Source organism: Metarhizium acridum (assembly GCF_019434415.1).
Source record: "Metarhizium acridum strain ARSEF 324 chromosome Unknown scaffold_1, whole genome shotgun sequence".
NCBI classification, from domain to species: Eukaryota; Fungi; Ascomycota; class Sordariomycetes; order Hypocreales; family Clavicipitaceae; genus Metarhizium; species Metarhizium acridum.
In genome coordinates this window covers 7130024-7145376 of record NW_027094015.1, presented here as the reverse complement: position 1 = coordinate 7145376, position 15353 = coordinate 7130024, and the positions used below count along the sequence as shown (strand labels likewise).

At 49.8% G+C, this 15353-nt stretch overlaps 1 protein-coding gene across 1 annotated transcript; it reads left to right on the top strand.

Annotated features, from left to right (window-relative positions):
* Window positions 1-503: 503 nt before the first annotated feature.
* Window positions 504-14738, top strand: DYN1_1 (dynein heavy chain). The gene is made up of 3 exons (XM_066117184.1): window positions 504-1181; window positions 1278-13582; window positions 13644-14738. Exons 1-3 carry the CDS (start codon window positions 869-871, stop codon window positions 14082-14084), a joined length of 13059 nt encoding a protein of 4352 aa, XP_065979075.1. The 5' UTR covers window positions 504-868; the 3' UTR covers window positions 14085-14738.
* The last annotated feature ends 615 nt before the right edge of the window (window positions 14739-15353 follow it).

Sequence of the window (15353 nt, the reverse complement as noted above, 5' to 3'; positions counted from 1 at the left end):
GTATAGGTATATTTATTATAATAGTTATAAAAGGTAAAAGCGCAGATAAAAAGGTAAAGAGTAATGTAAATTTAATTTAAAGTTAAATTTAATTGTATTTTAAGGGGAATTCTATTAGATATAAATAGAAAAGAAAATTTTTTTCAGCTATACTTTCATTAATTAGTTATATTATAAGGGGAAATTAAGTCCCTATAGCCTGAAAATTTCTAGCTAATTAAAAAGTAGTGGGGGCCCCATAGCAATGGTCAGGTCAGGTCAATTACAATGGTCGGGTCAGGTCAGGTAGGCGAGCAATGGTCGGGTGGTATGCATTCTCGACTCTTGGTGCTGGCAACGCAGCGGACTTTGTACCCTGCGTACTTTACTTTACGGAGTACTGAGTGCTGACTCCATACCCCGTACCCACTGCGTAATTGTGTCAACTGGTCTCTGAGCTGCTACTACCTCTAATACTCACCCCGAAGCTGCTCGTCCCTGAATCTCGCCAAAAAGGGTGACGACCTGACTAGACTTGCCGGTTCTGGACATCACCGTCCGCCACCTGGCTTCTTTTTATTTTCCCATCCAGCACTGAACACGCAAGCTTTTACGGAATCGGTCCATACTTTACGAGCTGCCCTTTGTTTTGTGGCACGTCTTGCGTCCGTGTTGTGCAGTTGTGTTGAACACGTCACGTACAGTCGACATCGACCTACGCATCGCCCTGAAATTCGAGTTCAATTTCCCTCGGCCACTCATCCACCAAACTCTCGAACGACGCCCTATTGTTCCCCCAATCTCCCGTGAGCCGATAAAAACTCGTTTCTATTCCAGATATGACGCTTTGCGAATAATCCGTCCGAACTTCTCCCAACACAAATCTTTGATGCTGGCCATGGAGGTGTCATCTCCTCCGGCGCAGAATCCTGTGGCCACGACCAATGGAGGAGGCGCGCCATCTCCTGCTTTCCCTACCATCGACCCGGAACGCGTGGTTGAGCATCTGGCTGCTGTTTGTCAGGTAGCCCTCGGTGCCACGCGAGAGGACCTCGAACAGCCTGGGAATTTGTTGCATGATAGCCGTTATGCCGAGACTGTTTCGCGTTGCACTCGTTTTGCGAATGATACCCAGAACGTTCTGTATATCCAGAAAGACATCGCACATTCGTCCACAGTCGAGAACGGAACAGACGCTGCTGGTGAGTGATGCTGCAATTTTGATTTTGTGCCCTGGCTTGATAGCATTTGAGGACGTTGCTAACCCGACTTGACTCCTTTTTTTGCCTTTTGTTTAGTCCCGTCTTCGTTTTACTACACCCTTTCGACAGAAATATCTTCCTCCGCCTCGACCGTTGCATCTCTCGTTCTGTTGAAGACACCGCAGCCTATTGACCCAGCCAGACCCCTTACATCGCAAATATTTATTACTAATTTACCTGGTCCTGCCTCCCTTAATACCGCTGTAGGAGAGCAAGGCGCTTCACTCTCCCCGTGGGAGGTTCTTCATTCTCAAGTCCACCATGCGTTGGTTCCTTACTTCGACGCCAACACAAAGAGCCAGCAGCTGGCAAACGGATCTAGGGGCCGTTCCGATGTCGATGCGAAAACAGGAATTCCGGTTACGAAAAAGAGATTAAACGACTTGGAGCTAAGTTTGTTGCACTTGCAGCAAAATGTTGACATTCCCGAGATATCCCTGACCTTCCACTCGGTCGTCCAAAATGTCCTTGATGAAGCCGATGCCCGTCACGGCAAGGCGGCCATCGATGCGATTCCACAAAACCTGTTGCAGGACAGTACTTTCCTAAATCGCCTGCAGGCCAACGTGAACACATGGATCAAGTCTATACAGGGCATTACGAAAATGACAAAGGATCCTTCTTCCAATGCAAACCAGGAATTTAGTACTGCCAGTCAAGAGGTGAACTTTTGGCTTTCCATGGAGTCGGCTTTGGAGGGCATAGAAGGCCAGTTGCGAAGTGAGGGTGTCCTCTTGACGCTTGAAATTCTCAAGCATGCCAAGCGATTCCAGGCCACGGTTAGTTTCACTGCCGACACGGGATTAAAGGAGGCCATGGACAAGGTGCAGAAGTATAATCAGCTTATGCGAGATTTCCCCCTGGATGAGTTATTATCTGCCACTTCGTTGCCAAAGGTCCAAGAGGCAATTTCACAAATTTTCAACCATCTGAATAAGAAGTTGAGGATTTGTCCGTATCCCATCCGCCGGGCCCTACCACTTGTTGAGGCCATTTCTGCCGATCTTGATGACGTGCTCCATCGACTTCTACCAGGCACAGAACTGGTTAACCTCGATTATCAGCAGTTCCAGGCCCTCATGCGCACTTGTGATGGCATATTCCGCACCTGGGAGGAGAACGTCAAAGAGTTTACAAATGTTGCTCGTGAAGTCACTCGCCGCCGTAACGAAAAGTTCATTCCCATCAAGATCAATAAGAAGCACTCAGAACTCGAATCTCGAATCAAGTACGTCGGCACGTTCCGCGACAACCACGAACAACTTCAACGAACAATTGTCAACGTTCTTGGCCCCAAGGCCACGATTCCTGGCGTTTCAGAGACCACAGGCACAAACGGGGTGGTGGTGGAGGAGATTGGCGACGTCGATGCTGTAGAAGAAGTCAAACAAGCTTGGGAAGCACTACAAAACGTCGACTTGCTTGACGTTACGGAGCAAGGCAAGGAACGATGGGTACGAGCAGAGAACTTGTATAACGAGCGCACAACTAGAGTGGAAAATTCCATCATCGCCAGACTTCGAGATCGACTCGCAACAGCTAGAACCGCTAATGAAATGTTCCGCGTCTTTTCCAAGTTCAATGCCCTTTTCGTCCGCCCGAAGATTCGCGGTGCCATTCAGGAGTATCAGAACCAGCTCATGGACCATGTCAAACAAGCCATCAATGGCCTTCATGAGCGATTTAAACAGCAATATGGACACTCGGAGGCTCACGCTATGGCTCAGCTCCGTGACCTACCCCCGGTCTCTGGAGCAATTATCTGGGCCCGACAAATCGAACTTCAACTAGATGGCTATATGCGAAAGGTAGAGGCTGTTTTGGGCCCTGATTGGACACTACATGCCGAGGGTCACAAGTTGCGAGAAGAGAGCGAGCTGTTTAAACATAAACTTGATACTGGCAGAATCTATGAAGCATGGCTCACAGACGTCAGTCGACGAAAGATCTCCATATCCGGCCAGCTATTCGAGATCGCTCGCGTCCGATCCGCCGGTGGCATTCTCGAACTCGCGGTCAACTTCGATCCTCAAATTATCACCTTGTTCAAGGAGACGAGAAACTTGACGTGGCAATCTTACTCTGTCCCCCATGCCGTGACAACTGTGTCGAAGGATGCAAAGAGAGTATATCCGTACGCTGTCAGCCTGATGGAGAGTGTCAGAACCTTATCACAGACGTTGCGGCAAATTTCTACTATGGGCGAAGAATCGGTCCTGCTTCATGGCTATCGCAATGACGTTTACAAGCTAATTGGTGACGGTGTTCCCCTTCGGTGGGAGTCCTTCATTAATTCACATGAGTTGTTTTACGCAGAGCAGCGGCAAGCTCGTCCCATGCTCCCTGGTGGTACTGAATTTGCTCTCTCCAAGAGTAATGAGAGCAAGCATGGAATGTTTATTCGTGGGTTTGCCGCCGCAGTGTCCGTGCTCCAAAGCAAAGCTGTGGCTCTCAATCATATCCATGCAATTGTCGAGCAAGCCCTCAAAGAAATTAGCAGCTGCCCATATGATTCTTCTGCCTTCCAGTCTCGCCTCAACACCATCCAAACTGCTGTCGATCAACTGAACTTGGAACAATACGTCAACCTAGAGTTTTGGGTGCGAGACTTGAACCAGAAAATACAGTCTATTCTGCTGGGTCGCCTCCATGCTGCAATTAACGCTTGGATTGCCGCCTTCGAGGACGAAGCTTCAGACGAGGGTCGATGGAAGAAGACCAGCGAAGACGAGGGCAAGCCAGACGGACCTGTCATGAAGCGCCTTGTGCTTGAGTTGGTCATGCGAAATCAAGTCATCTATCTTGATCCTCCATTGGAGTATGCCAGAGCGAGCTGGTTCTCGCACTTGCATGACTGGTTGGGCATCGTTTGCAATTTGCGAAAGATTAAAGCGGCACGTTATCAGATGAGCCTCAATACTACTACTGCTGAAGAACACCGCTTCACTGACTTGCCAACTGAGTGCGCCGACATGCTTCATCGCGTATATGTTTCCGTCGAGAAGAAGCTGCAAGAGATTGGCGCCTATATTGACAAGTGGCTTCAGTTCCAGTCGCTTTGGGACCTGCAGTCTGAACAGGTATACGACATTCTCGGTGACCACCTGCCTCGATGGCTTGAGTGCTTGCAGGATATTCGCAAAGTGCGGACCACCTTTGATACCCAGGAAGTCAGTAGATCATTTGGCCATATCACTATTGACTATGATCAAGTCCAGACAAAGGTGAACGCCAAGTATGACCAGTGGCAGCACGAGATTTTGATCAAGTTTGCGAGTCGACTTGGTAATCGCATGCGAGATGTCAATGCTGAGATCGAGAAGGCCCGCAAGCAGCTAGAGGGACAGAGCTCTGATACTTCATCTACAGCTCAGGCTGTGCAATTCATCACAGCTGTTCAGAGCTGCAAGCGCAACGTCAAATTGTGGGCTCCCGAAATCGACATGTTCCGGCAGGGACAGTCGACTTTGGTACGACAACGGTACCACTTCCCCAACGATTGGCTTCATATTGAGCAGATTGACAGCCAGTGGGAGGCGTTGAAAGAGATCCTTGAAAAGAAATCTCGTATTATGGAGGAACAATCTGATGCCATGCGTGCCAACATTGTGGCTCAGGACAAGCTGGTCAATGAACGCATAGCTGAGATTATCTCGCAGTGGAACGACGAAAAGCCCGTGTCTGGCACAATTCAACCCGATATTGCGTCTGCTACGTTGAGCAGCTTTGAAACAAGGATTGCGAGTTTGCAGGACGACTTCCAGCAGGTTGTCAAAGCAAAGGAAGCTCTTGATCTGCCTGTTGGTGGAGACAGTTTTCTCGATGCCACTCTCGAGGAAGTGCGTGATTTCCAATCAGTTTGGTCCAGCCTGTCTACTATTTGGTCCAGCCTGAATGAGACCCGCGAGATTCTTTGGACTGCAGTTCAACCCAGGAAGATTCGATCCAAGGTTGATGATCTTATCAAGAGCACCAAGGACATGCCTAGCAGAATGAGGCAATATGCTGCCTTTGAGCACGTCCAGTCCGTGTTGCGCGGATTCCTCAAAGTTAACCCAGTCTTGTCAGACCTCAAATCTGACGCGATTCGCGAGCGTCACTGGCATAAGATTTATAAGCAAATTAAACCTCAGAAGCGATTCTCACCTAGCTCAATGACCTTGGGCGATGTTTGGGATCTCAATCTAATCGCTACGGAAGCCATTGTGAAGGATATCATTGCCCAGGCCCAGGGAGAAATGGCTCTTGAAGAGTTCTTGAAACAAGTACGTGAGATTTGGCAAAATTATGCATTGGATATGGTCAACTATCAAAACAAGTGTCGTTTGATCCGCGGCTGGGACGACCTCTTTGCCAAATGCAGTGAAAATCTCAACTCGTTGCAAGCCATGAAGCACTCGCCTTACTACAAGGAGTTTGAAGAGGAGGCTGTCTCATGGGAAGACAAACTAAACCGCGTTCACGTACTCTTTGACGTGTGGATCGATGTCCAGCGACAATGGGTATACCTCGAAGGTGTTTTCACGGGCAATGCCGATATTAAGCACCTCCTGCCCATTGAATCTGGCCGTTTCCAGAATATCAATAGCGAATTTTTGGCCGTTATGAAGAAAGCTAACAAGACCCCATATGTTTTGGATGTGCTCAACATTCCAAACGCGCAGAAGTCCCTAGAGCGCCTGGCGGAAATGCTCAACAAGATTCAGAAGGCACTGGGTGAATATTTGGAGAAGGAACGAGTCTCATTCCCACGATTCTATTTTGTCGGTGACGAGGATCTCCTGGAAATGATTGGTAACAGCAATGACACGTTGCGTATCGCTAAGCACTTCAAGAAAATGTTTGCTGGCTTGTCTGGTCTCGTGATGGGCGATGACGAGACTGTGATTTCTGCCTTTACTTCCAAAGAAGGCGAAACTGTTCAGCTCAAGAAGGAAATCTCTTTGGCAAAGACACCACGCATCAATGACTGGTTAGCACTCCTCGAGGGTGGTATGAAGTCCACTCTTGCTGAGCTTCTTTCTGAAGCTGTGGAGCAGTATACCCCAATTTTCGAAACTGAAGCCATTGACAGTGCCGCTTTGAACGCATTCATGAACGCGTTTCCTAGTCAAATTGTTGTGCTCGCTACCCAGGTTGTGTGGACGACAGCTGTGGATAAGTCTCTGGCTGCCGGTGGACAGACCCTACAGACCTTATATGATAGAGAAGTACAAGTACTAAGAGTGCTCGCTGAGACTGTATTGGGTGACTTGGAGATTATTCTGAGAAAGAAGTGCGAGCAGATGATCACTGAATGCGTGCACCAACGCGATGTGATTGAGAAGCTCATCAAGAACAATGCGACTACTGCCGGTCACTATCTCTGGCAGCTGCAAATGAGATATGTATACGTCCCTGAGGGTAACTTTCTTGAACGTCTACACGTCAGAATGGCCAACGCTAAGCTCAACTACGGTTTCGAATACCTGGGTGTTCCTGATCGCCTTGTTCGAACGCCACTTACCGATCGCTGTTTTCTCACCCTCACACAAGCTTTGTGCCAGCGTCTTGGTGGCTCACCCTATGGTCCTGCTGGAACGGGCAAAACCGAGTCCGTTAAAGCACTTGGTCTTCAACTCGGTAGATTTACACTTGTCTTCTGCTGTGACGACACTTTCGACTTCCAGGCCATGGGGCGAATCTTCTTGGGTATTTGTCAAGTAGGGGCCTGGGGTTGTTTCGATGAGTTCAATCGTCTGGAGGAGAGAATACTCTCTGCTGTGTCGCAGCAGATTCAAAATATTCAGCTTGGTCTGAAGCAAGGTGCTGAAGATAGCAAATCGCAGATCGAATTGGTTGGGCGTCAGCTCAGCGTCAACGAGAACACCGGTATCTTCATTACAATGAACCCTGGCTATGCGGGTCGGTCCAACTTGCCTGACAACTTAAAGAAGTTGTTCCGCAGTGTAGCCATGTCCAAGCCAGACAAGGAGTTGATTGCCGAAGTCATGCTTTACTCGCAAGGGTTCAACCAGGCGAAGCAGCTGTCTAAGCAAACTGTACCGTTCTTCGACCAATGCTCTGGCAAGCTCTCCAAGCAAGCACATTACGATTTTGGTCTGCGTGCGTTGAAGAGTGTTTTGGTTAGCTCGGGTGGTCTCAAGCGAGCTCGTCTAGTTGATGGCAACCTTGGAGCTGAGGAGGTTGTCGAGCCCGAAATCATTGTCCAAAGCATTCGAGAGACTATTGCTCCCAAGCTGATTAAATCTGATGTCGAGATTCTCACTACTATCGAGAAAGATTGCTTCCCTGGTGTCGATTACGTGCCCGCCAACTTGGTCGAATTGGAAGGCGCTATCCGGACTCTCGCTGCGGAGCGTCATCTTGTTGTGACAGACTTGTGGATGACCAAGGTCTTGCAGCTGTACCAAATTCAGAAGATCCACCATGGTGTCATGATGGTTGGTAACTCGGGTACCGGAAAATCGGCCGCTTGGAGACTCTTGCTGGACGCTCTCCAGAAGGTCGAAGGCATTGAAGGTGTTTCTCACGTCATTGATTCCAAGGTTATGTCCAAGGAGGCTCTGTACGGTAACCTGGACGCCACGACTCGTGAATGGACGGATGGTCTCTTCACCAGCATTCTGCGCAAGATTGTTGACAATCTTCGTGGTGAAGATTCTAAGCGACACTGGATTGTTTTTGACGGTGATGTTGATCCAGAATGGGTGGAAAACCTGAACAGTGTGCTTGATGACAACAAGCTTCTCACACTACCAAATGGCGAGCGTCTTAATCTACCACCCAATGTTCGAATCATGTTCGAAGTCGAGACATTAAAGTATGCTACTCTGGCCACTGTAAGTCGATGTGGTATGGTTTGGTTCAGCGAGGATACCGTCTCGCCGGACATGATGGTCACGAACTATCTGGAGAGGCTTCGTAGCGTGCCATTCGAAGACCTGGATGAAGATAGCGTTGCCACTGGCCAAAATTCTACCAAGATGCTCGCCGTTCAAGGTGAAGTTGCAGACTTGTTGAAGGCCTACATGACATCAGAAGACTTCATTCATCAAGCCCTCGAACGAGCTGAAAAGTACAACCACATCATGGAGTTCACCGTGGCGCGTGTTCTCAATACATTGTTCTCGCTGCTCAACAAGGCTGTTAGGGATGTCATTGAGTACAACGGCCATCATTCAGATTTTCCGCTGGATGCTGAACAAATTGAAGGCTTCATTCCCAAGAAGCTGCTCCTCGCATTGGTTTGGGCTCTGACCGGTGACTGCCCTCTGTCGGATCGAAAAGCCTTTGGCGATGACCTTTGCGCGTTTGCAAGTTTTGGGTCGCCACCCCTAGATGGTAGCAGCTCACTGATTGACTTTGATGTCAGCCTGCCCAGGGCTGAATGGATCTCTTGGCAAACCCAAGTACCTAGCATCGAGGTCAACACCCACTCCATCATCCAGACTGATGTCGTGATTCCAACTCTGGATACCGTTCGCCACGAAGATGTTCTCTACTCTTGGCTTGCTGAGCACAAACCCCTATTACTATGCGGCCCCCCTGGTTCCGGTAAAACGATGACTCTCTTCAGTGCTCTCAGGAAGCTCCCAAATATGGAGGTTGTTGGCCTCAACTTCTCGAGTGCAACCACGCCCGATCTTCTTATCAAGACCTTTGAGCAGTACTGTGAGTACAAGAAGACGCTCAATGGGGTCATGCTTTCTCCTACGCAAATCGGGCGCTGGCTCGTCGTCTTCTGCGATGAAATCAACTTGCCCGCTCCGGATAACTACGGAACCCAGAGGGCAATCTCGTTCCTGCGACAACTTGTTGAGCATAATGGCTTTTGGCGCACCTCGGACAAGTCCTGGGTTACTCTTGACCGTATCCAGTTTGTTGGTGCCTGTAACCCTCCAACTGACGCCGGCCGTACCCCTCTAGGCGCCAGGTTCCTGCGGCATGCTCCTCTCATCATGGTAGACTATCCAGGAGAGCTGTCACTCAACCAGATCTACGGCACGTTCAACTCTGCCGTCCTCAAGATCATTCCTGCTCTCCGTGGGTACGCCGAAGCGCTCACTCACGCCATGGTTCGATTCTACCTAGAATCCCAGCAGAGATTTACCCCCAAGATTCAGCCTCACTATGTTTACAGTCCCCGTGAACTTACTCGCTGGGTCCGCGGTGTATACGAGGCAATCAAACCGTTGGAAAGCTTGTCAATTGAAGGCTTGATCCGTATCTGGGCACACGAGGCTCTACGGCTCTTCCAGGACCGTCTCGTTGCTGAGGATGAGTGCAAATGGACTGATGAGGCAGTTCGGCGTATTGCACTGGAGCACTTCCCCAACATTGACGAGGAGAAAGCCCTTGGCGGACCAATCCTCTTCTCCAACTGGCTGTCCAAGAACTATGTGCCCGTCGATCGTGAGGAGCTTCGTGACTTTGTCAAAGCCAGACTCAAGACTTTCTGCGAGGAAGAAGTCGATGTACCACTTATCCTCTTTAACGATGTTCTGGAGCACGTGCTGCGAATCGATCGTGTGTTTAGACAGCCGCAAGGCCATCTTATCCTCATTGGTGTCAGTGGTAGTGGCAAAACTACCTTGTCACGATTCGTTGCTTGGATGAATGGCCTCAAGGTGTTCCAGATCAAGGTCCATGGCAAGTACTCCGGTGAAGACTTTGACGAGGATCTTCGAGACGTGTTACGACGATGTGGTTGCAAGGGTGAGAAGATATGCTTCATCATGGACGAGGCAAATGTTCTAGACTCTGGATTCCTGGAACGCATGAACACGCTGCTTGCCAACGCAGAGGTACCCGGTCTGTTTGAGGGTGACGAATATGCTGCTCTTATGACTGCTTGCAAGGAAGGTGCCCAGCGTCAAAACTTGCACCTGGATTCACCAGAAGAACTTTACAAGTGGTTTACTCAGCAGATTGTGAACAATCTCCACGTTGTCTTCACTATGAACCCGCCGGAGGAAGGCTTGTCATCCAAGGCAGCCACTAGTCCCGCCTTGTTCAACAGATGTGTGCTCAACTGGTTTGGAGACTGGTCAGATCAGGCTCTCTTCCAGGTCGGCCATGAGCTCACGCACTCTATCGATCTTGACCGAAGCACGTTCCAAGCCCCTGACACCATCCCAGTCGCTTACCGCGGACTCAACCTGCCCCCGTCTCACCGTGAGGCTGTTGTAAATTCTATGGTCTATATCCACTATTCGCTTCAGCGATACAACGAGAAGCTGTACAGGCAACAGAAGAAGATAACTTTCCTCACTCCCCGACATTTCCTGGATTTCGTTGGCCAGTACGTCAAGCTATACAATGAGAAGCGTGAAGATTTGGAAGAGCAGCAGCGCCATTTGAATGTCGGCCTCGAGAAGCTCAGGGACACCGTGGACAAGGTTCGCGATCTGCGTGTGAGCCTGGCGGAGAAGAAGACGCAGCTTGAACAGAAGGATGCAGAAGCGAACGAAAAGCTGCAGCGCATGGTTGCAGACCAAAGAGAGGCCGAACAAAGAAAAAACACCTCGCTGGAGATACAGGCGGCTTTGGAGAAGCAGGATGCTGAGGTGGCGAAGAGAAAGAAAGTTGTATTGGAGGATCTCGCAAAGGCTGAACCAGCGGTTGAAGAAGCCAAGGCCAGTGTCAGCAACATCAAGAGACAGCATCTGACTGAAGTACGATCCATGGGTAACCCTCCACAGGGTGTGAGGCTTGCTCTTGACGCCGTGTGCACATTGCTTGGCCACAAGATCAACGATTGGAAAGCAGTGCAAGCGGTTGTGCGCAGAGATGACTTCATTGCCAGTATCATCATGTTTGATAACGGCAAACAAATGACTAGGGCGTTGAGGAACAAGATGCGAAACGACTTCCTCTCTAACCCTGAGTTTACGTTTGAGAAGGTCAACAGAGCCTCAAAGGCTTGCGGTCCCCTTGTGCAATGGGTCGCTGCCCAGGTCAACTATGCAGATATTCTGGACCGTGTTGGTCCCCTCAAGGAAGAAGTCACCCAGCTTGAAGAACAGGCCCTGCAGACTAGGGCAGAGGCCAAGGCAGTTGAGAACAACATTGCCGAGCTTGAGTCCAGCATCAATACTTACAAGACCGAATATGCCGCACTCATCAGCGAGACGCAAGCTATCAAGTCCGAGATGTCCAAGGTTCAGTTCAAGGTTGACCGAAGCGTCCGACTCCTGGACAGCCTGTCATCCGAAAGGACACGTTGGGAAGAAGGAAGCAAGTCGTTCGAAACACAAATCAGCACTCTTATTGGTGATGTGCTTATGGCTGCCGCTTTCTTGGCATATAGTGGCTTGTATGATCAGACGTTCCGAAAATCCATGATGGACGATTGGTGCCACCAGCTTCACCTCTCTGGAATTCAGTACAAGTCACCCAACCCAGTTACCGAGTACCTCTCGAGCGCAGATGAGCGTCTTGGCTGGCAGGAGAACACGTTGCCGGTGGACGATCTCTGCACCGAGAATGCAATCATTCTCAAACGCTTCAACCGTTACCCTCTCATTATTGACCCGTCAGGAAGAGTGACAGAGTTCCTGCAGAAGGAATGCAAGGACAGGAAGCTCACTGTTACCAGCTTCTTGGATGACACATTTACGAAGCAGCTTGAAAGTTCTCTACGTTTCGGCAACCCGATCCTCATTCAGGATGCCGAGCACTTGGATCCTATCCTCAATCATGTCTTGAACAAGGAGTACCAGCGTACCGGTGGCCGTGTTCTTATCCAACTCGGCAAGCAAGAGATAGACTTTTCGCCAGCATTTAAGCTTTATTTGTCCACTCGTGACCCTTCGGCGCAGTTTGCTCCAGATATCTGCAGTCGAACTACATTTGTCAACTTTACAGTCACGAAGAGCTCTCTCCAGACTCAGTCACTTAATGACGTGCTGAAGTCTGAGAGGCCCGATGTAGATGAGCGCCGAACCAATCTCATCAAGCTTCAGGGCGAGTTCAAAGTACATCTACGCCAGCTAGAGAAGCAGCTTTTGCAGGCCCTCAACGAGTCTCGCGGTAATATTCTCGATGACGACAACGTGATCGAGACTCTCGAGAGGCTCAAGACGGAAGCTGCGGAAATTTCCGCCAAGATGAGCAACACTGAGGGCGTCATGGCTGAGGTAGAGGAGATAACCCAGCAGTATGGTGTGATCGCAGGCTCTTGCAGTGCCGTGTTTGCCGTCCTCGATCAACTGCACTTTCTCAACCACTTTTATCAGTTCTCTCTACAATATTTTCTGGACATTTTCCAGCTGGTACTTCATGGCAACAAGAACCTCGCCAACGAGACTGACCACAACACTCGCCGTGATATCATTGTCAAGGACCTCTTTGTCAACACTTTCAAACGTACAGCTCTTGGTCTGCTTCAAAAGGACAGAATCACACTCGGCATGCTTCTTGCGCAGGCATCTCCCTACAAGATGGATAAGTCACTGATTGATATCGTCCTTGACAACCGCATTGAAGGTCAGGATCTGTCTTCGACTCCAGAGCTGAAGGACAAAGCCTTTATCGAAGCCAAGAAGCTTAGCACACTGAAGGAGAAGCTTGATGGAGTTGACGATGAAGATTGGAACAAGTTCTTTACAGAGGAGCTGGCAGAAGACGTCGTGCCGCAAATCTGGGACGACAAGACCAGCCCAACAGACCAGTCACTACTATCTTTGCTGCTCGTCAAGTTGTTCCGCATGGATCGATTTGTACCTGCAGCCGAACGCTTTGTCGGCCGTGTGTTTGGCAGCGAAATCTTTGACTTTGTCGAGGATCTCAAGGAGACAGTTGCTCAAGTATCTGCTACTCTTCCAATTGCGTTGGTATCTAGCCCTGGTTTCGATGCTAGTTACAAGGTGGACAACCTGGTGGAGAGAATGAACGTCAAATGCACCAATATTGCCATGGGATCGAACGAAGGTCTCGCCAGTGCCGACAAGGCGATTAGCAATGCTGCTCAGAACGGATCTTGGGTTCTGGTCAAGAACGTTCATTTGGCGCCTACCTGGCTTCAGAGTCTTGAGAAGCGTATGGAGGCACTCAACCCTCAAAAGGACTTTAGACTGTTCTTGTCAATGGAGTCCAGTCCCAAGATTCCAGTCAACCTTTTGCGTGCTTCCCGGGTGTTGATGTACGAGCAACCTGCTGGTGTAAGGGCCAATATGAAGGACTCCATGTCTTCACTGTCGACCCGATCAACCAAGAGCCCCGTTGAGAGAACAAGGTTGTACCTACTCATCTCGTTCCTGCATGCCGTCGCTCAAGAGCGGTTGCGGTACGCACCAGATCTTGGTTGGAAGGGTTTCTGGGAGTTCAATGACAGCGATGTAAGTAAACTTGACGCCCGTATTTCTTTGAAATCACTTTGCTGACCCGGGTAACAAATAGTATGAATGCTCGGCATTTATTGTCGACACCTGGCTGGACAGCGTGGCTGGCAACCGGACCAATATTGCCCCTCAAAATATCCCATGGGAGATGATTCGTTACTTGGTTACCGAGACGTATGGTGGCAAGATTGACGATGAAGGGGACTTCAAGTTGCTCGGCCAGCTGGTCACGTCACTCCTTACGCCTGACGCGTACGATGTTGATCACAAGCTGGTGGATGGCCCTGACGGCGGGCTGCTTGTGCCTTCCGGGACGAGCCTGCAAGACTTTATGGCCTGGGTGCACAAGCTTCCTGAACGTGAACCGCCTACTTACCTGGGCCTGCCTGCCAATGCAGAGAAGTTGTTGCTCGTTGGTCTCGGCCGCAGCTTGATCTCGGATTTGCGCAGAGTGACGGAACTGCTCGATCAAGGAGAGCAACTAGTGACGGACTCTTAAGGGGGGCAAGGATAGAATGCGGGGCAAAACTATGACTAGAGGGTGGTTGAATATTGGGACTTTTACTACGTGCTGCTCAGGCATGATCGTTTTTGTATTTCATTTCCTTTGTTTTATAATTGTGTGCTCTTGGTTTTTCGGCACGGTATGGGGCCGCGGCGCATGGCAGGCTTTTGTTGTAAGGTGTAGAGGAGGCTATATACACTGATACCCTATGATGAAATTGTTTTATTGGTTTGAGTCATGATTGTTTTATAATAGTACGAGTCTCGTGTCCACATTGGCCTGCTCTGTTGGGTGCCAATGAGATGATGAATGGGTGGTTAGATGAATTCACAGAGTAGTAGTAGAGGGGGAATTAATGGTACAAAAAAACAATAGACATTTTTACAGTTTTGGTCATGGGCATGCCGGTTCGCATGGCAGCATGGGTAAGGGGTCTCGAGTTGCTGCAGGGGAAGGGGATGTGGTGGTTGCGTTTGTCGAGAATTGGTATGCTTGAGGGCTTCTTGAAGGGAGGGCAGGTGAGACATGGACCGGGGCCGCTGCAAGCAGGTTTCCGTGGTTGTTTGAGGATGAACATACGATTCATCTGGTGATGATGATGAAGATTATGGTACTACTCGCTGGCCTGGCCAAATTGGCAACGGTTTCACCCACGCGAAGAAAATATCAGAGGAGGGACGGGGTTCATTGCTACGTTGACCTCTTGTCTGTGAAAACAAAGCCAGGTAGGAAAAGTTGCCTGGGGGATGGATGGATGGCAGCTGGGGGTTCCACGGCCTAAATCAATGCTTGAAAGGGATGGAGCTGTCAAGGTTTTTCCACGCCGTCAAACTGAGTTCAATGTTGGAGACTGTTGCGAGCAAGTACCGAGGTGGGGAGGGTGAGGTGCCCGGGTGCCGCGTGCAACGTACCCCGCGTGTATGGAGAGCCAGCTGGGCAAGGCACGCAGCCAAGCAGTGTGTACAAGAGTGGTCGACAAAAAGTGGTGACGTATTGCGGATTGCCTCGACAACATGGAGGGTGCAGCGTGTCTTTTCCTGGGCCGAGGAAATTGGATTTTGCTTTGATGCTGATGCAGCCGGGCGTGAATCGTGCTTGATGATGAGCTGCCGAGGTGTTTTCTCGATTTTGTCATATCGGAGAAAATGGAAGACGCGTCCTCGTTGGAGTCTCAGTTAGTCGTTGTCGACGACGGGTGAGACGTGCATTTTGTCTCCTTCTCATAGCCAACAGACTCGCAGAGCGCTCAGGCCCGCTCGCCAC